The following is a 25,992-nucleotide window of genomic DNA, read 5'->3' as shown; positions in this document are numbered from 1 at the left end:
TTGCTGACTCCTCAGCCCAAACCTCCTGATGACCTCTCCCAGCGGTTTCATGTAGATGTTAAACAGCATGGGGGACAGTATTGAGCCCTGAGGAACCCCATGACATAAACGCCATGGGGCAGAGCAACTGTTCCCCAGCACCACCCTCTGAACACGGTCAGCCAGGAAGGAGCGGAACCACCGTAAAGCAGTGCCCCCAACTCCCAACCCAGCTAGCCTATCCAGAAGGACACCATGGTTGATGGTGTCAAAAGCCACTGAGAGGTCCAGGAGTATCAACAGGGTCAGACTCCCCCTGTCTCTCTCCTGGCAAAGGTCATCATTCAGGGCGGCCAAAGAAGTCTCCGTGCCAAAACCCAGCTTGAAACCCGATTGAAATGGATCCAGAAAATCCATTTCATCCAGCAGCGCCTGGAGTTGCCTAGCCACAACCCGCTCCAACACTTTGCCCAAATAAGGGAGGTTCGCTACTGGTTGGTAGTTAACCACCAGCCTTGGGTCCAGGTTAGGCTTTTTAAGGAGTGGACAAATTACTGCCTCTTTCAAGGTGGAGGGACCACACCCTCTCTCAAAGAGGCATTCACGGCCTCCTGGACCCAGGTGCGAACCCCCCTGGCAGATCTTCCAAGTAACCAAGATGGGCAAGGGTCGAGCGGAGTGGTGGTAGAATGGACAGATCCAAGCACCCTGTCCACATCCTCAGGTCTCAACAATTGAAACTCGTTCATTAATACTTGACCTAAGCACGACACACTGGACACATCCTCTGATTCTGCAGTAACTGTAGAGTCCAACCCACTGCGAATCTGAGCGATTTTCCCCTCAAAATGAATGGCAAACTCATCAAAGCGAGCTGATGAACAGTCCGGGACCTCCACCGGATTTCCCAGTTGAAGAAGATCCCGGACCACCCGAAACAATTCTGCTGGATGACATTCTGAGGAAGCAATACGGCTGGAGAAATATTGCCTTTTCGCCAGCCATATTGCTACGAAATAGGCCCGATAATGGGCTCTAAGTCGTGTTCAATCGGACTCCCAGTGGGATTTCCTTCACCTGCGCTCCAGCCATCTCCCCATTCACTTCATCGCCCGCAGTTCAGATGTATACCAAGGAGCTGTCTGGGTTCTGCGTACAGGGAGAGGGCACTTAGGCGCAATCATGTCAGCTGCCCGGGTCATCTCTCTATTTCATAGGGTGACCTGAGCTTCGACAGAAGTGCTGACCATATCAGATGGATAATCCCCCAGAGCATTCAGGAAACCATCTGGATCCATTAGTCTCTGAGGGCGGATCATCTTAATAGATCCCCCACCCTTGCACAGGGGAGAAGAAGCTAATAGACTAAACTTGACCAGGAAGTGGTCTGACCAATGGGGTTACAGCCAGCCCCTCCACATTCAAATCACCATCTTCTGGTCCCGCTGAGAAAACCACCTCCAAGGTATGGCCCTTCTCATGTGTCGGGCAGATGACACATTGAGACAGCCCCATGATTGTCATGGCGGCCATGAAGTCCTGAGCTGCCCCAGTCAAGGCAGCCTCAGCATGAATGTTGAGGTCCCCCAGCACCAACAGCCTGGGAGTCCTCAACACCAGGTCCGAGACTACCTCCGTCAGCTCAGGCAGGGAGACTGTTGGTATGCAGCAGGGTGGGCGGTAATCCCTAATCTGTCTCGCAAGCCCAACACACAATACAGGCCCTCAAGACCTCCTCTCAAAGGGATAGGAAGCCTGGTCAAGGAGATAGAACTCCTATAGACTATAGCAACTCCCCCTCCCTGACCCTCCAAGCGACATAGGTGCTGGACCGAGGACCCAGGCGGACACAGCTGGGAGAGGGGGACACCACCCTCCTCTCCTATCCAGGTCTCAGTAATGCACACCAGGTCAGCACCCTCATCCAGAATTACATCGTGGATGAGGGCAGTCTTATTTTATACTGACCTGGCGTTCATCAACAGCACTGGGGTTTGCTGATATGGTCACCTGATACCATCTGGTTGGGGGTAGGACTAGAAGAGGGGATAGATGTAAGATATCTAACCTCTCTTCTCCTACGTGAGCATGTTCTACCCCCACCGCCATTCCTTCCCCTACCCAGCACCACCTCAATGGCTGCCCCCTCCAATGCCCTCCCCCCTTCCTGTTCCCTCAAATCCACTGTGGGTCTCTTCTTCATTGATCACAATTTAAAATAAGTTAAAAAATAAAAAAAAACCTTTCTAAAGCCTCTTCTCTCCCCCCCCCCCAGCCATGTGGTTGATGTTGAGAGGGGGCAAGGCAGCAACAGAGGGAGACTGAGCCAGCTCCCTTGAAAAACAGCTGGCAGCCGGCAGGAGCCCAATCGCAGTCCCACTGCCTCTCACACAGTGAGCTGTGGCTAGCAAATAGTCTTCGGCTCCACCCTCAATCAGAGGTTCTTTAATTCCTCCTCACTTTCTGCCACCAGAGAGGTATCATCTGCATATCTGAGGTTTTTGATATTTCTTCCAGCAATCTTAATTCCGGTTTGGGATTCATCCAGTCTAGCCTTTTGCATGATGTATTCTGCATATAAGTTAAATAAGCAGGGAGACAATATACAGCCTTGTCATACAGTGGTGCCTCGCTTAACGAGTGCACCGTTTAACGAAAAATCCGTATAGCGATATACGGATCAGCCCCAATCGCCGCACTCGCTTTGCGACGATTGGGGCGTCCGGCGGCCATTTTGGAGCCGTCGATCAGCTGATCGGCGGCTCCAAAATGGCCACCGGATGACCCGAAATGGCCCCTATCAGCGTTTTCGCGCCCTCCCCTTGCTTACGGAGGTCGCAAAAACGTTGCGGGGGGGCATTTCGGGTCATCCGTGGCCATTAAAATGGCCGCCGATCGGCGGCTCCAAAATGGCCGCCGGACATGAAAACATCGCTGGAGGGGTAAGTTTGCACACTTATTGGAACGCATTAAACTAAGTTTAATGTGTTCCAATAGGTTTTCCTTACCCGCACAGCGATGTTTTCGTATAGCGAAGGTTAATCCGGAACGGATTAACCTCGCTATACGGGGCACCACTGTACTACTTTCCCAATTTTGAACCAATCAGTTGTTCCATATCCATATATAGGTTTCTCAGGAGATAGATAAGGTGGTGAGGCACTCCCATTTCTTTAAGAACTTGCCATAGTTTGCTGTGGTCAACACAGTCAAAGACTTTTGCATAGTCTATGAAGCAGAAGTAGATGTTTTTCTGGAACTCTCTAGCTTTCTCCATAATCTAGTGCATGTTAGCAATTTGGTCTCTATGGGAAGCTGTAGCTTTCATCTATATTAAGATTGTGTCTACATGCAAACAAGAGTATGAAGGGTGTTCCTGTCTTGATTTAGTCCCATTCAATTTAAAAAAAAAAAATCAGTGTACGTTTCTTCCATGGAAGATCATATTCAGTAAAGTTGAGCTGGTCACTCAGCCGTAGTAAAAAAATTGTAAATATTCAGTAACGTTGCCAGAAGCTCAATTTCAGCAATTCCTCTCTCTTTTTCCTTCCATAAAGAGAAGGCTATCTCTTTCAATGGTAGAAAGATAAAGATATCGGTCTGTCTGTCTGTCATATGCAGGTGTAAAGTTCAGGGTGTATAATGTGCCTGTATGCCCAAAATTCTTGAGTGTGGGAATTAGAGCAGCCCTAAGTGTGTAAATTGTGTAGTTCCATTCTGGTTCACAGGCAGCACATCTCCAATAACATAAAAAGCAAGTAAAGGCAGAGGAGTGAAAATCTACAAGCAACAAAATATTGGAAGATCTGATCCATAATTATCACTCTATACTATTTTAGGGGACGTGGTGGCACTGCGAGCTAAACCGCAGAAGCCTGTGCTGCAGACCAGCAGTTGTAAGATCGAATCCACGCGATGGAGTGAGCGCCTGTCGCTTGTCCCAGCTCCTGCCAACCTAGCAGTTCGAAAGCATGCAAATGTGAGTAGATAAATAGGGACCACCTCAGTGGGAAGGTAACAGCGTTCCGTGTCTAAGTCGCACTGGCCATGTGACCACGGAAGATTGTCTTCGGACAAATGCTGGCTTTATGGCTTTGAAACGGGGATGAGCACCGCCCCCTAGAGTCAAACACGACTGGACAAAAATTGTCAAGGGGAACCTATACCATTTTACCAGCATGAGGGATCCTCGTTGTATGTTGGTGTCAACTGGGTTAAACTACACTCCCTTTTATTTGGTCATCTAATCCCCAGTTTTTTGGAACAATCAAGTTGCACTCTTCAAAATACTGTAGAAATACGTAATGCTGTTTCCTGTGGATTAAATCATGAAATGTATATATTGAAAAATGCTGATGCTGGTTCTCATGGAGGGAAAAGAACAGACCCCATCTGAATACAAGGTGCTCTTCACTACCGCTGGCTTCAAGGAGGTTCAGGACAATAAAGGAAGCTGCTACAGCATCCTTCTAGGAAGAAAACAGTAGTGTCCCTGCTTCATTCTTGTTCAGTGCATAAAATAAGCTAAAATAATAAAACTTGTGTTCTTAACCAAATGCATTTTTCTAGATATCAGTTTATTTCCAAAGAGGAAAAATGTCATGATATCTAGCATTCTCCTGGTTTTCTTGATTCCAAATGGCTTGTAGGTGCCTTGAGGCATTGTATATAGAAGTAAACCAAACATATGAGAGGGAGGGTGCTTCCCCCACCCATTGCACAACTACTGTTTTCCTTATCTGAAGGGGACAAATCTGATACAGAGACATTCCTGTATACACGGAGCCTCTCCACATGATTCTGAGCTCTGAATGTCCACAAGGCTGGCTTGTGCAAGCCTCTCTACCCCATACAAACAAGAATGACAGGTTTCAGATAACCTGCAGTAATTATTTTATTTCGTTCCGGGGCCTCTGAGAGGAATTTTTTCAGGGGGTATGAAGATTCTTTTGGGGCCACTCCCTTCTCTATTTTCTGCATTTAAGGCCTAATGATCTTATACTTCCTCAGAATTTATCCCTCTGCGATAAATCTGAATATAAATAAAATAAAAGAGGATCAGAGATGAGAAAGCACATTTAATTTGAACATCTTTTTCATGTTACGATACAGATAAGGAAAAAGAATTCATGCTGAAACATAGTTCTATATTGCAATGCAGATCAGATTATCAGAAGACATAAGTATTAGTGGAAAAAAGTTTAGACAAACTTATTATTTCCTGGCCTTGTTTTGTGAAAAAAAATTGAATCACAGCATGCAAATTAAGTGTTTCGGTGATGTTTGATTCCATACTAAGGCTGGACAAATCCACAAGACATTCCTGAGACATGGTAGACCTTAAATAATTCTTAATTAGCTTAAGTTTGCTAAATGACCACACTCCAGAAGCTACTGTTGCTGGGATTGTTAATAATGTTCTTAAACTAACAAAAACATTTGGAAACAGGTAACCACGTCTGTACTCTAGTGTAAATGTTGCATTCCCCACCCCCCCCAAAAAATATCAAAATTAAGGTCAGACGGATATTGCTCTGATAAAGATAAAGCGTTTCTCTCTTTCCCTTTCAGATATGGGGAGATACTTCCACCAGAAACCAAATTCTTCTGCCAGCTGCCTAGCAGCATTGAAGTGGACAGTTAATCCTGCTATAGCATTGTCTACCAAAATGTGAAACACACACTTCCTGATGCAGCCCTTTTCTGGAGTACCATCTCCTTCATTCGTTTCTTCCAAGTCATGTGCCCTTACCCTCTTGCACTTAACTCCATCATATCTACGGAAGAGGTTTCTTTCTATATTTAGGTTTGACGTAACCAATTTGGCTTCATTCCACATGCATCTTCAGTTGTTTCAGAGTTTGGATGACCTTGTTGCAACTATCAACCTTTTACCATCCTTTTTGCCATCTTTTTCATCACCCTTTTACCACCTTCATTACCATCTGTTTTAATTTATCTTGTTGCTATATATTATTTTATTTTTTATCATATTTTAATGTTGCTGTTTATATTGTTGTTCGCTGCCCAGAGTGGCCTGGTTGCTAGATGGTGCAGGGTATAAATCCAATCAATCAACCAATCAACCAACAAGCCGGATAATATTTTGGACCACATGGCTGACATTAAGAAACAGGCAAAAGATGCCACATATAATAAAACTCCATGGTCTTCATTTCTTGTTTTGGTCGTCAAATTTAGTTCTAGTAGGAATTCCAGTGCTAATTTAAGGCCAGGCAAGTGAGTCGCAAATGGCCTTACACATTCAACACGATCTGACCATCCTGTTTCAGACATACCATAAGGACAACAACCGATACAATTTTGGAGTAATTCCCATCACTTAGGACTGGAACGGAACAGGTGGTACACTGTTTGAACTGTTCAGAAAAAGGTTATTGCTTCAGGTATGCATTCAGCAGCATAATTTCCACATAAGTCGAGTGTGTGATAACCTTGAGGTTGACACACAATCTGCAAACCTGAGAAATCTTTCTTGAATCTCAGAATGCATTTCTTTTAAAAGTACATAGCTCAAAATAAATGTTGTTCGTTATGGGAAAATCTGGTGTGGAATCTGTTATGACTGCGAAGTAATTTGCAGATTGCCTCTCAAGCAAAATGCGTTGTTTTACAATATTCGAGCATTCAGCAATGAATTCATTTTGTGAGCCAGAGGACAGATAATGAACCTGAAGCATCTTTCCTGTGACTCATTAACACATGTCCCTGAAGGATGGGGTCCCACCTGGAGAGCAGTTCAATGAGTCCTAAAAACTTTCCATTGTTTGAATAACCAGTTCAATGGGATGAACCAGTAAATGCTATATCATGGTCTCCCAAGAAGAGTACAACATCGATGATGCACTTTAAAAGGTTGTACCACTTCACATCTTCAGAATTGATTGATTCTTCTAAGACAATGTCAACTCCTGCCCCATTTTCTGCATCTGCATCTGCCTCTTCATCAAAACTCTGTGCATGATTACCCAAACCAACTACTCCTTGCTTGGGGATTAGGGGTCCAATAGTTTCTTCTTGCTCCAATTCTATAGGTGAGTTCAATGAAAAAAATGTTGAGGCTGCACTTAATCCAAATTGAAAGATTGTTTGTTGATCCCTTTTTTCTTTTTTTTTTGAATTAAAATTTTATTAATTTTCAATATATCTACACTCAGTTCATGCTTGTTAAACATCGTATTACATGGGTTGCTTGTAATTATTTGTTTTTATGTCTTGGTGTCTTCTTAGTTACATTTTTTCATTTTCTTCTTATTTTTTGTCTTGTCTTTTATGGGCTCCTGATCTGTGAGAATACATTTTGGAGAGATAATTCATAATTCATACTTTTTATATTCTGTAGAGAGCGGGGGAAAGACAGCAAGACAAAAAATAGTATATATTAAGAATTTTGTAACAGTAGTAGTGGTTAAATCACACTGATGCATAGATGCTATGATGAAAATATTAATTACACCCAGTGGTGGCTGTAGGGAAAGTGGAGGTTAATTCTCCCCCTCCTTTCCTGGCCTAATGCCCTGAGAAAAAAGAAAGAATGTCAGGGAAGAGATGGATTAATACCTCCTTCTTTCCAAAGTGAGGCCTGCAGAACATGGTTGGAGGGGAAACGCCTGGGAAAGACCCTATTGCCCAAGTGTGACTCCTACATTGGTAGCTCCTTAAAGACTAATAACTGTATTCCAGGCTCCAGCGCAGGTTTTCATAAGCAGAGCACTACCCACTTCTTCAGATGCAACAAGGTGGCTATCAATAATGACCCAAAGGGGCAACACAGACTGACCTCTTGCCCTTCTAGAGCCGGTGGCAGTAGCCTCTTCTCTTTACCTCCAGGCTTGTGTTCGTTATTTTTTGGCTGAGCCTCTTCTCTCTCATCTGCATTCCTCCAAACAAAGTCTTCTTCACGCCTTTTTGGCAGGCTGGGCTCCATCAATTCTCTTCTGCTTTCTCAGGCCTCCTACTCAGCTGCTTCTGTCTCATCCCCCTTGCAGCTTCTTCAACAGCAGTGCTGTTTTTTTTCAAAAACAAGTTTCATGAAATCTCTGATATCTTGGCCCCTCAGGCACCCCTCTGGAGCCACTACTGATTACACCTCTACATTTCCCAATACTACATACAGTTGTGGATCATAATTTCTATGAATTACAATATATAAAACTATGTTGGTTTGAAAGAGAAATGTTAGATTAGGCATCCTTCAGTCTCGAGAGACTATGGTAACGTGCTCTGTATGGAAGACTTGGAACAGCATCTAGTGTGGCTGAGAAGCCCAATTCGAGAGTGACAATCTCTTCCACACTGAAGACAAATGCAATCTCTCCCCTGTCCAGCTCCCTGATTGTGCTGCTTTCAGGACTGCCTTTTGCCTTGGCCTGCTGGACAAGGGTCTCTTCAAATTGGGAGAGGCCGTGGTGCACTGCCTGCCTCGAGGCTGAACACTCAGATGTCAAGGTTTCCCATCTGTTGAGGTCCATTCCTGTCACGTTCCCGGGGTAACAACAGCAGAAGTCCGATAAACCAGTCCAGAGTCAAGGATACCAAGAATGCAAAGCCAATGTCCATAAATCAACTCACAGAATGAAGTCCAGTGTCAAAGTCCAGAGTCTGATACAGCGTAGCCCAAAGTCCAATACCGGCATAGTCCAGGGGCATAGTCCAGGGTTCAGAGTCAGGAACACAGTTCAAGAAGCGTGGATGCAAGCCAAGGTTTTGACTCTGCTTCCACAGAATTTCTGGCTTCACTGGGAGCTGTTTTATAGCTGCTGGAAAGCTTTCTATCCTGTTAATACTCAGGACTAGATGCACGTAGGTTTCTGTGGACAGCCTTTGAGCGATCCTCTGATCTTCTTGTCCTAAGTCTTTCCCGAAGCCTGGCCCGAAGCTTATCTGCTGTGGAAGGAGAATCTGGAGGCGGTTCAGGTGTTTCTGATCTCTCAGCATTTTCTTCAGCCTCATTTAACCCTTCTGGTTCCAGGTCTTCGGATGCACTCATGACAATTCCTAAGGCTTTCAAATCCTGTTTGCAGATATCCTTGTATCGCAGCTGTGGTCTTAAGAGAAATGTATTCCTCCTAAATCATACAGACTGGTTCCATGGCTGAGGAGGAGGAGAAGTGAAAGAAGCAGGTGGACAAAAACAGATCACATCTTCGCACACCGGCAAGACTGGGAGCAAGCAAGCCTTCCAGTCTGCTTTATCTAGAACCAGGAGAGGGAAGTGAGGGTGATTTTCTGTGTGAGGGGTAAAGCATGCTATTCTAAAAATTATTAATAGTACTGTAACAGCCACCCTCAAACCTCAAAAAGTGGTTGTTACTTCACTTCAAAATTCTGCTGCCACCAACTTATCCTTGAAAAATCAAACGAAGGACAAGTGAATCTTTTCAAAACAAAAACTGGTTTATTGATTACAGGAAAATAAAAATGGTAGATCACTGGTGAATATCAATTAGTCAATCACTGTTAATAAAAACACTGGATCTCACAGACTATTTCTCCACTGATAGGCTCATTCACTCACTCTAACTACTCATCTCCCATCTCTATCTCTCAAATTGAAACTCTCAAACACCATACACCCCTTTATATCCCAGCTCCCCCCCCTTTAGCACCACCTTCTGTCCCCTCATTGGCTGCTGTTCCACTGCCCAGCTGTGACGGACAGGTGAGGGCAGGGCTGAATGTTACATACCTCCCCCCCTTAACAAGTTGTTCCATGGGGGAAAAGCTACAGTGCTTTACCCTCATAAACAACAAGGAGCTATACAACATGCCATCAACCCAATAATATCATCAAACTTACCCCCACATTTACATAAACCATATCTCCACATCTTACCTGCATGTATGTTCTATTACATACCTTAACACTTCAATAATCTATACAGGTGCTTATTCAGTAAAATCATTAAACATTTTTATTACTTACATACCAATTTTTTTAATAGAACACACAGTACATAACAATTAATGAAGTGCAATTAAACATTTCAACACTTTTCTGCATTAACAAAGTCCATTTCCTTTTTCTTCACCCTTTGGCATTCGGCTACCACATTTTGAGTCTCTTTTGTCCCAATTTTAAATTTTCTCTCTCCAAAATTTATGACACATAAGTTCACTCTCACCACCTCGTTACAGTCCTCTCCAAGAGTCCAAAACTGTTGAAAGTCCAAAACTGTAGTTGTGAAGGAGTGGTAGTGCTCTTACAGGAAATGTCCTCTCCTCCTGTGCAGCTGGAGACATAGCAAAGTCCACCTCCCTCTGCACCTTCACGATGCTCACGACTTGCAGACTGCAGGGATCCCTCACCAACCTGCAGCCTCTCTCTCAGGAATGACCTATGATGAAGGACCTTGCAGTAATCCGTCTGGCTTGGCGCAACCCCGACTCGACTCCGGACCTCTCCACGATGGTGCCGCCTCTTTGGCACTCAAGCCCCCTCTGGACGTGATCTGCCACCGGCGCGGTCTTCCATCTCTCCTTCCGCCATGTCATTCTGGCTGCTCTACAGAGTTTCACCTCTGGAGCTGCCAACATGATGCTCTTGATTAAACCCTTTAAGCAGGGCACATCCAGAGCTAGCCTAGCTCTCAATTCCCTTGCTCTCAGCACCACTGGCTGGGTTAGGCTGGGTTTCACCCTATTTATCCTATGATAGGTCACCCCTCTGCCTTCCCAATATGGCCATGCATGTTTTCGCAGGGTCTTTTGCCTCGTCTTGTTTTGGACAAACCTTGCTTCCCAGCCCCAAATTTTGGCTAGATAGGTCAGACCTCTATCATGTGTAACCACATGTGGGCGTGCATCCCCGGTGTCAAACCTATGCACTACACCCCTGGCTACTTTAAGCTTGTTGGAAAAATTATGCTTGACCCTCTGAAGCACAGCTCTAGCTCCTTTTTGGTTTTCAGGGGAAACTGAGGTACAGACTTGGTCCTCCTCTGAGGAGTATTTGAGTTCACACCTCCCTTCCCCATAAGGTAACTTGAATCTTTCTTTCTCTTCCCCTTTCATTTCTAGCAAGACAAGCTCTGGGTACCCCTGTGTAAACTCCAGGTCAGCAGACCCCACAGCAGTGGAAGGGGGGGCAAGATCTACAGTAGAGTGGACTTGCAGTAAAGGAGAGCTGGGAAACCTCTGAATTCAGACAGCAATCTGTCTTCGTAAGGGTTCCCCTTCTCAAAGCATCTGGCTTGGGAGACACCATTTCTGGTGAATTAGCTGCCTAACTTTGCCAAGATGGGAAGTGTGAAGAAGATTCCTGCTTGACTACATGAACTGTGAGTAACATTTAGCCTAAGCAAGCACAGATCGAATTCAAGTTGCTGACTTAAAAGCAGAGAAGAAATAAACAAAAGCAGTTGCTGACTTAAAAGCAGAGAAGAAATAAACAAAAGCAGTTGCTGACTTAAAAGCAGAGAAGAAATAAACAAAAGCAGTGGAGGAGCAATAAAGAGGGGAAAAATGAAACCAGGAACAAAAGCCAGCTAAATTGGTGTACTTAAGAGACAAATTAGTTGTTACTCAATCTCTCTTTGAAATCAAATGGAGAACTCTATTTTCTAAATGGTTTTGTTAGTGTATCCCTGAAACACTGGCTAATTTTTAACTGTGTCACACTTGAAAGAGAAACTAAAGTTAAAAGACATTGATGGAGATCACTTTCTCATCCCCCTGTCCTCCCTCGATGGAATTGACTATTATACCATAATACTAGAGGTTTAAGAAGATTTGAGTTCTTAAAGAGAGTGTTTAACAGAGGCACTTGGGGAGAAATCTGGGTATTGATAGACAAAAGGGGGGATCCATCCCCAGCAGCCCTGCTGTGAGCTGCGAATGGTGGATTATAAATTTTAACTGCCCCTGCCCAAAGTTGGATTTACAATTGGATGTGTTAAGTGGGAGTTTGGGCCTGGACTGGCTCATTTAACATGAAGATGGACTGATTGCTGGTTTTACTGTTTTATGGCTCCTGACTGAATTTGGAATACAGGAAGGGGGGGATGAATTTGTTGGACGTGTTGTGAATTGGAGAGAAGACAGAAGCAGAGACAGGCCTGCTAGATTATAAGAAGCAGTATCAAAATATCTGAACTTTGCAAAAGCTGAATTGTTTTATTTTTCAGTGGAAAGTGTTATTCTACAATAAATCTATACCCAAGAAACAGAAATGACAACCTTTAGTCAATGTACAAGTCCATCAAAATTAATAATGCAAGATTCTTCTAAGAACTATATACTGTACAGTAGTTTCAAATGAACATTATCAATCAATTTAAGAATCAGATTAATGCCCAGGTGCTGGAGATTAAGGCAGTAACTTTAGGATTTAAGGAGGATGCAGAAAGGAATATTCAGAAGGGAGACCATTTCACCAGAGGAGTGGGAGCAGCAGAAAAAGAGATTTGAGGATTAAGATCGAATGAAGATAAAATAACGGGCTTTTAAAAGAGGATAGCCCAGGTGGATGAGCTGTGGATTTATATTAATGAGATTACTCAAAAACATGTATATTTGTTTGTTAGAAAAGAATTCAGAGAAGGAAAGGGTGAAAGCAGTGATGATGGAAGGGGTACAAAATCTTGGCTATAATTTAGATATATGTGATTAGATTTGATATAATTATCTATAATGATAATTATAGATGGATTTGATATGATTATCTATAATGATAATTATAGATGGATTAAGTCAGTAAATTTGAGAGAAAATGTTTTAAAGATGTTCTATACTGTAGATGGCACTTCAAAATTGGCAGAAAGGGTGTTAGAGATTATTTCAGTTTAAAATATTGTCAGCAACTTCAGACTCTCTTATGTATAGGTGGTGGATAAGTGACAGAGTAAAACAATTCTGGAGATAGATAAAAAAAAGATATTTTATGTGGTCATAAATATTTAGAGTTATAAGGCTGATCTGGAATTAAAATGGGATAGCTTGTTAGAGATACTATCTGAGAATTTCAGAAGTTATGTTAAAGAAAACTAGAAAATGTTTTTTGATTGAGCCCAGGAATAAACATGAGTAGAGAATGTAAGATAGTTTAAAGATTTTAGTACTGTAACACAGTTATGCAGTCAAGATTACATATTAGATATTGTACTATGGTAAACACTTCAAACCAGAAATGCTCTTGCTGAATACAATATTAGAAACTGTTCATTAGATAGATAGATAGATAGATAGATAGATAGATAGATAGATAGATAGATAGATAGATAGATAGATAGATAGATAGATAGATAGATAGATAGATAGATAGATAGATAGATAGATAGATAGATAGATATAGTAAACATGTATAAACATGAATAGAGAATATAACATAGGTTAAAGTACTGTAACACAGTGATGAAGTCAAGATTACATATTAGATATTGTAGTATGGTAAACACTTCCCTGCGTGTATGTTTTGCATGTGTTGTTTGTTTGCCTGTTACATAATTTTTTAAACAATTGCATCCCTAAGTATTTTGCAACCTGTGGCCCCTTGACACTATGCCACTGCATGCAGGTTATAAAACAGGGGTGAGCAAAGAGAGGCCCTGTGGTGGGATGTGGTTTTGAAGGCAGTTTTTGCAGCTTCCATCCCCAACTGCCTTTGAGCTGTGACTCGCCTTTTGGAGAGGTCACACACCCCTCTGGCATTGTTTAACAAACTAAAACTGGAAGTGAGCTTTCAGTCACTGTACGTTTCATTCTTTTGCCTCCACTTTGGGTTAGCATTTATTGGCAATTTGTGCACCCCAAGGAGGAACTCCATGGAGGAACTCTATGGCAGAAAATTGGCCCCTGGGAATGACCCAAGATGGCCCCACCCTCCCCGGCCAGAAGAGAAAATATGTATGCTGGGCAGAAGAACATGCTTTCAGTTCTGCTTCTCTTGTGCCACCTTCCACAGGCAGGCAGTCTGGTTCCTTCCTTCCCTCCAAAAATATCTCAATTCACAGTTTATATTTCATAGTGGAGAAATTCCTCATTTATCAGTCTATCAAGTTGTTTCAATGGCAGGTGTTCCTTTTCTCACTTAGATTCACTTATGTGCTTGGGTGTGGCATTTGAACATAGCAATTCTTTTTCTCCAGACTTCAGAAATGTTCCCTTTTTTGCAGCACAATTCCCAGAATCCCTCTAAGATGAAAGTCCAACTCAATGTAGAAACTGAGGCTGTCCTATTTTGAGCACATCACAAGAGTCTATGAAGACAAAAATGCTGGGAAAGGTAAAAAACAGCAGGAAAGAGAAAGATTAAAAATGAGGTATATTATTCCCTAAAAGAAGCCATAGGTTTCAGTTTACAACAGCTGAGTTGAAGACAGGATGTTTTGGAGATTGCTCATTTATGGCCAAATCTGGGTTCAGGTTTCTGGCAAGGACAATCAGGCTAAGATGCAAGGCAGGTGAACAATAAGCCAATTTTATTGAAGTACAAAAGTTCAGCTGGGCCTCCCATCCTAAAAGCAGAGGGAGACCCAGAACAAAGAGTGAACCAATATTTTATAATGGTTACAAAGAGCCAAAAAGTACTACATTGCTATTGGTCATCTGAACCCCAACTTTTGGATCTCAGCCTTGATTGGACTTCAGATATTTCTGCAGTTGACCTATTGGTTAAGGGAAAATATACATTTTCTGCCCTGACCTCATCTCCGGGATGCGCTGTGCAGTCTGGGTGTAATGGCAACTATCCCGCTTGTTTTGACATATAAAGCCCTAAACGGCTTGGGCCCTGAATACCTGAAGGACCGCCTCCTTCCATATGAGCCTACCCGGCAGTTAAGTTCTACCCAGGGGGCCTTTTTGAAAGAGCCATCCCTTAAGGAGATAAGAGGGAGGGCTTGTAGAGAAAGGGCCTTTTCGGCAGCTGCCCCCAGACTATGGAATGCCCTCCCGACTGAAATTCGTCTGGCACCGACGCTGATGACATTTTGGCGCCACGTCAAAACCTTCCTGTTCCAGAAGGTTTTTAATTGAAATAACATAAACTGTGGGTCCTGCTGGCAAGTTTAATTGTATTTTAATCATTTTATCTTTTATTGTATTTTAATTGAATTTTAATTGTTGTAAGCTGCCCAGAGACCTTTGGGTAGAGTGGGTGGCATATAAGTTAAATAAAATAAATAAATAAATAAATAAATTGATATGTTTGTGTATGTTGGTAATGTTTCTTCCTGAGTTCTCTGTCCTGCCCTTCAAAGAGCGTAATTCAAGATTATTTGTCATCTCTGGCCTTCCTGCACTTTTGCATTATAATTGCCCAGCTATCTGGCCATACTTTACCTAAATGTCAACTCCTGGTGTAGGATAAAAGGTCTCATTGTTGATTTAGATGGCCCACGGATAGGCCATAAAGACTCTATCAGGTATGGCCATCTCTGTAGGCCTGAATGGTCTTTGTTATCCCCAGGCAGAGGGGTTTTGTAAATGTGGGCTACGTGACCATCTTGGAAAGGCATACCTTAGGACCGTTGCAGAAATACAAAGTGTAGTAAAAATAGAAGTATGCAGTACAAGTATAAAGTACATTTGAGACAAGGTACATCTTTTGTGGTATAGATACAGAGCATAGATACAGAGCAGTATTTATGTTTTGCAGGTACATAGAGAAATTTCCATGAAGTTTCCAAGTGTTGTCAGCACATATGATTCTAACAGTTGTATTAAAATACAGTTTCAGTATCCTCCCGTATCAAGCTGGTGGCACATAACAACACAGTCCAAAAAAGGAATGCTCACCTTCTCTGCCTTACCCTTCCTCTGTAGTTCAAGATCCCTATTGCACATTTTCCTGAAAATATGAAGTTGCTTTTGTCTTTGTCCTTTTTTGCATCACCTATGAGTTTTAGAAGAGAATTATTTGAACAGCGGTGGGACTTGTTTGCAAGTCAGATTCACTGAATTGGACACCAAACAGTTAAAAATATATCTTAAGAACTAGGTATTCACAAGGCAACCAAACATCAAATAAATACACCCTAGGGCTCAAAGTGCTCCTTCTGATACCATCAAAGGGAGGGCATTGTCTCTAGCAAAATACGGACTCCGCTGTTCAATAACCCCAGTGCATCTTGAGAGCAGCGAAGAAGAATGAGTGTTACAGAAGACACAGAAACTATTAGAACCTTGTTTCGGCAGCAGCATGGCTTTCTCATGTCAAAGGTAGGAGCCATAGGCAATCCCCATACAGATATTAAAGCCTGCAATGACGTTTAAAGCTTCAACTTGTTCGTGAGTGTCTGAAATTTTTTTAAAAAACTATTTTCTGGACCCAATTCATTAAATATTAGCAGATGATTTCTCTTGTTCAAATGTTAGCTAGTTCTTGTTCTCACCACAAGTGAAGTCAGAATGAAGCAGACAGGAATACCGCATTAAAATGTTGTGCTTTTAAAAGGCACTGGATAAAAATCTTTGAGAATTAAACACCAACTAATTCATGTTGCTTTGGGAAGGCTCTGAAACATTTCGACCCCCATTACTTTTGTCATTCTACTGTTTGTGTAAAGTGGGCTTAAATTTGCACTGTTATCATTCAATAGGCAGGCGGGTCTTTTTTAAAAAAATCACAGGAGTCATATCCTGTCAAGAGCTGAAACTTCATATAGCAGTTCCATTGAAGATTTCAGTAAGAGCCTGATTGGAACTGCTTTGTCTTGAATAAGGCTCACCAGGATACCTGAAACACAGTAATGAACAAAACATTCCCTGGCTTCCTTCTTCCTTCAGAAACGTCAGCATTTATAGCATTGTATTTATTCACTTCTGCATGGGCACCCAAGTTTTAAAATAAATAAATATTTAAAGATTGCAGTAACTGTCACTTTTGTCCCTACATTATTCCAACTTTCGCCCCAGATTATGTTCACTGCCTGTGAGCTGGGAGTGTTTGATCTGCTCTTGGAGTCGGGAGAACCCCTGAGCTCAGGGGCCATTGCTGAACGCCTCGGCACCAGCCCCAGTGGAACGGAGAGGCTGCTGGAGGCCTGTGTGAGCTTAAGGCTCCTGAGGATGGAGAGGAAGGACAGCGAAGGTAAGCATGCTAGGAGAGAGTGCTTGAAGCGCTTTGGGGCAGTATATAAACAGCACACTTTGCTATTATTTTGCGTTGTTTGTTGGCAAAATTTGTGTTTTCAGCTTGTCAACAATCTATGATCAAACTTTTCTTGAGGTTTTATAGCATCTCCTCTCTCTTCCTTTTATTTTCAGGCCTTTATGGTAACACAAACCTTGCTAATCTCTATCTTGCTAAATCAAGCCCAAAGACTCAGTATCATTACCTGAAGCACTCCTCGGAAGTCGTCTATCCAGGTCTGCAGTTCTTGACTGACATTGTGAGGTGAGCAGGTTAATACAAACACAGAACAAGCCACACGGGACCATGTCGTCTGACCAGAGCCATATCCCTGAGTGAGCGAAGGAGGTTTCCACACTAGGGCTGAATTCCAATTGCTAGTCCCAAATTGTGGAGACCCACAGACTCCAAGGGATGTGGTGGCGCTGCAGGCTAAACCGCAGAAGCCTTTGTGTGCTGCAGGGTCAAAAGACCAGCAGTTGTAAAATCGAATCCATGCGACGGAGTGAGCTCCCGTCGCTTTGTCCCAGCTCCTCGCCAACCTAGCATTTTGAAAGCATGCAAATGCAAGTAGATAAATAGGTACCACCTCGATGGGAACGTAAATAGCGTTCTGTGTATAGCCGCGCTGGCCATGTGACAATGGAAACTGTCTTCGGACAAACACTGGCTCTATGGCTTGGAAACGGGGATGAGCACCGCCCCCTAGAGTTGAACACGATTGACTAAATGTCAAGGGGAACCTTTACCTTTTTACAGACTCCAAGGAAGCTAAGTAAGTATTTGGCCATTGACTCAGTGGGGTTCTAAATGTTCTGCATGGAATAGCCACATTTAGTTGGCTTAGTTTTTGCAGGACATCTACAATGCATCAAAATCACGAAAGCACTGCTTGGCTGTATTTCCTGGTGGTTTTTAGTTTCTTTTCTTGGATCAAGAAAAATAATATAAAATGAGCCAGTAACAGAACGGAATAATGTCTGCAGGTATGTATTGACGAAGGATTTCACGGCCAGGATCTAATGGTTGTTGTGGGTTCTTCGGGCTCTTTGGCCGTGTTCTAAAGGTTGTTCTTCCTAACGTTTTGCCAGTCTCTGTGGCCGGCATCTTCAGGGGACAGAGGAGTGCTGTCCTCTGAAGATGCCGGCCACAGAGACTGGCGAAACATTAGGAAGAACAACCTTCAGAACACGGCCAAAGAGCCCGAAGAACCCACAACAACCATCTGCAGCTTTGGTTTGTTCAGAACACTACTTTTCATGGAAATCTTTCTGGCGCTGCCATTTAATCATTCAGGGGTTTTTCTTAAATGTAATTTTTTTATTTTGCTAAATTAATTTTCTGGGTATTTATATTATATGTAAATTAAATAGAACATAAAAAGTAAGTCTTATAACACGTTAGTTGCTCCAGAACACAAATACTACTACTTTTCTTACAACATTTGCTGCATATCTAAAATAATTTTTTGTGCAATTTGTTTATTCAGATGTTAAGGGCAATCTCCCAATACCCTTAAACGAGTCCCTCTTAAGGGTAAAGGGTTTTAAAACATGACTTCTCAGGTGAGATGGATCTTAACCTTCTACTCTTGCTGTGGCTATGGTATACACATTGATATGAATGGAATACAGCATGATGGACACATCGCAAAACTTATGTGCTCCCAACAAAACTTTTCAATTTTATTTCATTCACCCTACTTATGTAGGAAGAAAGCAGGGCAACTGAAATTTCTACAACTCTGCAGTATGTTATTCTGAATGGGCTTTGCATGGGAATGACTGAAATGTTTTGAGGCCAAAAACTATATGTTTCAGTTGAAGTGGATGGGTTTAGGGTTAGGGGAAATCTTTCATACAGTTAAATACCACTGTGCATTATGAAATTTGATTTCAAAACTGTCAACTTCAGTTGGTGGTTCTAAAAAGTGCTGTTGGAGGTGGGATAAGTGTGTGATACTGTATTTGGTATATAGGCTGTCTATTTTTCTTTATATTAATGCAAATCATCTCTTTCAGGGAAGGGGAAGGACTATTTAAGAAAACACATGGCATGTTACCAAACAGTTGTTTTGAGGCTGTTTACAGGTAAAAAGAGCAATGTTTTGGTATTGTTTTTGAGAGAAAGGTCTAAATGTGGAATCACATCACAATTAAGCTATTCTGTGCTCTTGTCTTTCTTTACATGCTGTGTTAGCGCAGCTGTCTATAACTCAGAAATCCCCACATGCTCAAAAGATCTACACAAATATTGCCACTTGCTTCAACAGAGATCCATTTTCGCATAATTTTACATATGTGGCTGGTGCCCCACCCTTGCCATAAGATGGTTGAATAACAGTTGCCAAGACACCTCGTTCCAAACTCCAGATCCGAGAACAGGCATATTTTTTGAAGAGGTGAAAGAAATTTGTTTCTCATAGCACGTTTCTCTCCTCGTTTCCCTGCATTGCATGTAGTGTGCTTTGTTTTGGGGTTGGTAAGTGGAATTTAAACACAGACTTGATGGATGAAAATTTCCCAGTCCTGATTTCATTTCATTCTTCTCATCCTTGCTTTATATTGAATTTTGATAGTTTTTTCCTTCCCACATCAAAATTCATGTACATTTTGGTGCATTTTTCCTAAACTGAGCACTTATTTACACATTACGTAATGTATACATTTTCTCCATTGATTACAGCATGTTTCTATGTGGATTCTTCAAACACATATATTTTGACTATCTGCATTGCAAATGTGGACATTTTCACTCTTGAGAGGTGCAAAAGTACTTCTTTCAAGACTGTTTTATCCAGTGCTATTCTTTTTCATCCATGTCCCGAGTCTCTCTTTGTAGGGTGCCAAATGCAGGACTTAGCTGTACATCAGATTGCAGGACTGTTATCTGCCATTGTGCTTTTCAATTCTTAGAACAGAGGAAGAAGTGCAAAGATTCTCTGATGCCATGGATGATGCCTGGAATTTGTATGGTAGAGAAGTGATGTCTGCATTTAATCTTTCTCATTTCCCACTCATTTATGATCTGGGAGGTAAGTAGCATAAATTCTCAGCTGTCTTCCATTGCGGATAACTTGAAATCATATTATTGTGTAAGTTGGGGGGGGGGTGTTTGTATGATGACCACCCTCCCCTTTTACCCTACTTCCTTGTGAATCTTTTGTTGTAAAATCTGCATTGCATTAAAAACCGAGACTGAGTTGTCCAAGCATTGCTCAGGAGTTTCCCTTTATTAAATATTATCAGCAGCTATCTCTTTTGTTCAGGAAATTATTGATCACTCTTAATAAATGAGCTGGCTGGAATACATGGTGAGTTGTGTACCAGAGGCACTATTGGGGGTTGGATTCCCCCTTGTGTCTCCCAGAAGAGCCAGCCTGGATACCCTTGGGTGAAGAGCACATTCAAGACCTATAGTGAACAGACCACCGTGGAATTTGTAGGATAACCAGATGAATGCCCCTGACCAGTTCAGGTGATTTTGCAGTTAATTGGGGTAGGGTGGAGTTTGACTACATTGGCTATTTACCCACAATGGACATCAAATTGGGCACAGATGAATTCAGATTAAGGCCCGTTGTGCTGATCTCCTGACGAGGAAGCTGTGTTCCCACATGGGCCGAGATATGTCATTGTAAAAGCACATCAGTTCCCTAGCTATTATGTGCTTTGGCAGGAAAAAGTCAGAGTACCCTGTGATCTGGAATGTTAATAAGGAATAAGGTTAGCAGGATACGAAGGGCAAAAAATTGCTAGGTTAGATAATCCTGGAAAGAAAGATTGAGAAGGAACTTTTGCACAGCAGAGAAAGTGCAGACAGGCAGGAGAATGATCCAGAGAAATACACATTAATTGATGTATTGTTGTATATTACCTGTGTGGATATGGTGGTTAGTCTAGCCCTTTAATAAATTGCACTACCCTGGATATTTAGGTAATGAAATTGTAATCCTTTTCCTACCTAGCATAATCTTCCATGCCTCCAGTCTATAATATGTTCCCTCTCCCCCGAAATTATTGTTCCACCAGGTTCCTCTTTGTATTGCTCTAGTTCAGCCTTGTTTTTCTGCTCCCAGTGTATTTGTGGTACTACTTTACTGTCAAATACTCTATGAATCTCTCAAAACCAATGAAGCAGGATATGTCTCTTTTTGCTCTGTAATGTTTGTGAAACAGCTAGATAGCCATTGATTCGGTTTTCTACCCTGAAGTTTTACAAAAGGGTGTTTTGAAAAAATCTTGAAATGCACAACATCATAACAATTGTGTAAAATTTTTACATTCTGTTCTTTCTTTAAGGGGGTAGTGGCGCCTTGGCTAAGGAATGTGTCTCCTTATATCCAAATTGTATGGTGACCGTTTTTGACCTTCCTAAAGTAGTGGAAAGAGCAAAGAAGCAGTCTATGTCCTCAGACAAAAGGCAGATTACATTCCAGGAAGGTAAAATATGGTTTCTTTTGAGATCCTGTCTAAGTTTAAATTGTAGGTAATGTTTACCTCAGCTGGACGGACAGCAGGCAATGACACCTACCTCATTGTGATATATGATTTCCAAAAACTAGACCAAATTATTCTTCTTTGAAGGGGCAAAACAGACCATATGTTCAGCACAGCATTTTGGTGAAAATGGTGAAAAGCCATAATGCGATTTCTCTCTCCTACCTCGCATTTTGTATGGTTTGTTTGGAAGGCAAACCCAGGCTTAATCTGCAAGCCTGATTGCTAAGGCATGTCCCTACGTAGTGGAAAAATGGATAAATCATGTGAAGTGTCCACTCCTGTTATTAGCAGCAGGATTGACTTTAAAACAAACTTAATTCAACTGTGCTGTGCCTGTTTCATTACAGGGGACTTTTTTAAAGACCCGGTTCCTGAAGCTGACCTGTATATTTTGGCTCGGACTCTGCATGACTGGCAGGATGAAAAGTGTTTGCAGTTGCTAACCAAACTGCACCAAGTCTGCAGGCCTGGTATGTCTATTTCCACTGCACTAAAATAGCCTTGAAAGCGTTGTGCTCTGCCTTGATGCCTCTGTGAACTGCTTTTCTATTAGCTCACAGTAGCCTCAGGTATCTCGACTCAGCACAATAAGAGGCATGAAGGTCCTTCTCAGACCATTTCATCCATTGTAACTGGCAGGGTTTCAGACCTGAGTCTTTCCCACACTGTCTTGGAGGGATCCAGTATTGAACGTGGGAACTTTGCATGCAACGCATGAACTGAAGTCATGTTTCTCCCTGAAATACTTTCTTTGATAATCATGCACAGGACTCTTGAAAGCCTCCTTGGTTTTTCTAATGGCTTTCTAATGTCTGTAAGGTGAACAGAGGTATAATAGAAGTAAAACATGGAAGCAATCCAGGGGAAAGGGCATTTCAGACGTGGTATTTTAGAACACAGTTAGTCTGAAGTCCTATTCAGGCCTTACTTGCCTGCTTCTTGGCAAGACATTTACAGAGGAGTTCCTATGCCTTCCCTTCTCCCTCTTGTCATATTCTAGCTGGAATGCAATGTGTCTGAAGAGGAAGGGTTCTGCCTACATCTATGCTGTACTGGCAAGCAGGAAACCTGAAAAATTTGGGGTCTTGTTTGCATGGAGAGTTTATTCATGAGTAGGAATTATAGATGGGCACAAACCACAGTTCGGCCCACCCTGGTGCAGTGCCCACACAAGTGTTCTGCTGGTCCCATGCACTGTCTTCTCCTGCCTCCTCTGCACTAGCCCATTCCCTGGGTGAAGCACGCTACCCTCTCCTGTCTCCTCAACGCAGCTTCTGCCTGTCTCTGGTAGGAATAATTCTTCTTCAGACAGATCATTCCTCACATATCGTGGAGAAACCAAAGGAGAGGAGAGTGGCTAGGAAATCCTCTCTAGGAATATTGCTGAGAACCAGGTAAATAATGACTGTGACTATAATTTTGTACTGTTTTGGAAGCGTTTTCTCCCAATGTTTGAGGAGTATGGACTTCCTGTGGTTACTCAATACCACTCAAAATTCTTTCAACAGTTGCTCATATCTGAGCCCTGTTCCAAATGAAGCAGAAATCAAAAGCATTGCATACAAGAATGGGAAGCAGTAGCTTTCATCTATATTAAGATTGTGTCTACATGCAAACAAGAGTATAAAGGGTGTTCCTGTCTTGATTTTGTCCCATTCACAATAAAATCAGTGTACGTTTCTTCCATGGAAGATCATATTCAGTAAAGTTGAGCTGGGCACTCAGCCGTAATAAATAAATTGAAAATATTGGGTAAAGTTGCCAGAAGCTCACATTCAGCAAAGTAATTCCTCTCTCTCTTTCCTTCCTTAAAGAAAAGGCTACCTCTTTCAATGGTAGAAAGATAAAAATATTGGTCTGTCTGTCATATGCGGGTGTAAAGTTCAGGGTATATAATGTGCCCGTATGCCCAAAATTCTTGAGTGTGGGAATCAGAGCAGCCCTAGGTGTGTAAACTGTGCAGTTCCATTCTGGTTCACAGCCAGCACATCTCCAATGACATGAAAAGCAAGTAAACGCAGAGGAGTGAAAATCTACAAGCAACGAAATATTGGAAGATCTGATCCATAATTATCACTCTATACCATTTTACCAGCATGAGGGATCCTCGTTGTAAGTTGGTGTCAACTAAGTTAAAATACACCCCTTTTATTTGGTCATCTAATCCCCGCTTTTTTGGAATAATCAAGTCGCCCTCTTCAGAATACTGTGGAAATACGTAATGTTGTTTTCCTCTGGATTAAATCAGTGAAATGTATATTTTGAAACAGGTGGTGGAGTGCTAGTTATTGAAATGCTTCTCAATGAAGACAGATGTGGACCTTTTGAAACCCACCTATTCTCCATGCTGATGCTGGTTCTCACGGAGGGAAAAGAACGGACCGCATCTGAATACAAGGCATTCTTCACTACCGCTGGCTTCAAGGATGTTCAGCACAAGAAAGGAAGCCACTACGGCATCATTCTAGGAAGAAAACAGTAGTGTCCCTGCTTCATTCTTGTTCAATGCGCAAAATAAGCTAAAATAATAAAATTTGTGTCCTTAACCAAATGCATTTTTCTAGATATCAGTTTATTTCCAAAGAGGAAAAATGTCATGGTACAGTATCTAGCGTTCTCCTTCAAAGTGGTTTTGCTTGATTCCAGATGGCTTGTAGGTTCCTTCAGGCATTGTATATGCAAGTAAACTAAACATATGAGGGGGAGGGTGCTGCACCCACCAATTGCACAACTACTGTTTTCCTTATCTGAAGGGGACAAATCTGATACAGAGACGTTCCTGTATACACGGAGCCTCTCCACATGATTCTGAGCTCTGAATGTCTACAAGGCTGGCTTGTGCAAGCCTCTCTACTCCATACAAACAAGAATGACACGTTTCAGATAACCTGCAGTAATTTTTTTTATTTGTGTTCAGGGCCTCCAAGAGGAATTTTATCAGGGGGTACGAAGTTTCTTTTGGGGCCACTCCCTTCTCTGTTTTCTGCATTCAAGGCCTAATGATCTCCCTCAGAATTTATCCCTCCATGATAAATCTGAATATAAATAAAATAAAAGAGTATCATAGATGAGAAAGCACATTTGATTTGAACATCTTTTTCATGTTACGATACAGATAAAGTAAAAGAATTCATGCTGAAACATAGTTCTATATTGCAATGCAGATCAGATTATCAGAAGACATAATTATTAGTAAAATAGTTTTGTGGAAAAAAAATTGAATCACAGCATGCAAATTAAGTGTTTCAGTGATGTTTGGTTCCATACTTAGGCTGGGCAAATCCACAAGACATTCCTAAGACATTGTAGACCTTAAATAATTCTTAATGAGCTTACGTTTGCTAAATGACCACACTCCCGAAGCTACTGTTGTTGGAATTGTTAACAATATTCTTAAGTTAACCCAAACATTTGGAAACAGGTAACCAAGTCTGTACTCTAGCGTAAATGTTGGATTTCCCCTCCTCCCCAAATTATCAAAATTAAGGTCAGATGGATATTGCTCTGATAAAGATAAAGCGTTTCTCTCTTTCCCTTTCAGATATGGGGAGATACTTCCACCAGAAACCAAATTCTTCTGCCAGCTGCCTAGGAGCATTGAAGTGGACAGTTAATCCTGCTATAGCATTGACTACCAAAATGTAAAACACACACTTCCTGATACAGCCCTTTTTGGAGTAACATCTCTTCCACAAGTCATGTGTCCTTACCCACTTGCACCTAACTCCTTCACATCTACAGAAGAGTTTCTTTCTATATTTAGGTTTGACGTAACCAATTTGGCTTCTTTCCACATGTATTTTCAGTTCTTTCAGAGTTTTGTCAGCTCTGTGACGAGAGTTTCTATGTTTGCCATGTCAACATCCAGTGTGACATCGCTAGCTTGGATGACCTTGCTGCAAATATCAACCTTTTAACATACTTTTTGCCATCTTTTCCATCACCCTTTTACCACCTTCATTGCCATCAGTTTAAATTCATCTTGTTGTTATGTTGTGTTTTATATTGTTGTTTATATTGTTGTTAGCCATCCAGAGGGGTCTGGTTGCTAGATGGTGTGGGGTATAAATCAAATAAACAAACAAACAAATAAGCCGACTAATATTTTGTACCACATGGCTGACATTAACAAACAGGCAAAAGATGTCACATATAATAATACTCCATGGTCTTCACTTCTTGTTTTGGCTATCAAATTTAGTTAGATTTTCGAAGCTAATTAAAGCAATATATACTCAAGAAAAAGCAAAAGTGAGAATTAACGGCGAGCTGTCAAAAGAAATACAAATACAGAAAGGTACCAGACAGGGGTGTCCACTCTCTCCACTACTATTTATCTTGACTCTAGAAATACTAAATGAACAAATCAGAGATAAAAAGGAATTGAAAGGATTGAAAGTAAAAGGCCAAATCTATAAA

At 41.9% G+C, this 25,992-nt stretch overlaps 1 protein-coding gene across 1 annotated transcript; it reads left to right on the top strand.

The window, feature by feature from the left end:
* The first annotated feature begins 16,032 nt into the window (after positions 1-16,032).
* Positions 16,033-24,124, top strand: LOC110070783 (acetylserotonin O-methyltransferase-like). The gene is made up of 8 exons (XM_072994503.2): positions 16,033-16,158; positions 16,855-17,029; positions 17,206-17,335; positions 19,093-19,161; positions 19,987-20,105; positions 21,373-21,513; positions 21,921-22,043; positions 23,844-24,124. Exons 1-8 carry the CDS (start codon positions 16,087-16,089, stop codon positions 24,053-24,055), a joined length of 1,041 nt encoding a protein of 346 aa, XP_072850604.2. The 5' UTR covers positions 16,033-16,086; the 3' UTR covers positions 24,056-24,124.
* Positions 24,125-25,992: the final 1,868 nt, after the last annotated feature.

Source organism: Pogona vitticeps, chromosome 3 (assembly GCF_051106095.1).
Source record: "Pogona vitticeps strain Pit_001003342236 chromosome 3, PviZW2.1, whole genome shotgun sequence".
Classification (NCBI taxonomy): Eukaryota; Metazoa; Chordata; class Lepidosauria; order Squamata; family Agamidae; genus Pogona; species Pogona vitticeps.
Note: the sequence above shows the minus strand (reverse complement) of the source record. Positions and strands in the feature narration are given on the sequence as shown.

Coding starts and splice junctions, on each gene's coding strand:
- LOC110070783 (XM_072994503.2), top strand. CDS start 16,087: ATGAGTGTTACAGAAGACACAGAAACTATTAGAACCTTGTTTCGGCAG. Junction 17,030..17,205: donor GGAGAGGAAGGACAGCGAAG/GTAAGCATGCTA, acceptor TTTTATTTTCAG/GCCTTTATGGTAACACAAAC. Junction 21,514..21,920: donor GCAGATTACATTCCAGGAAG/GTAAAATATGGT, acceptor GTTTCATTACAG/GGGACTTTTTTAAAGACCCG.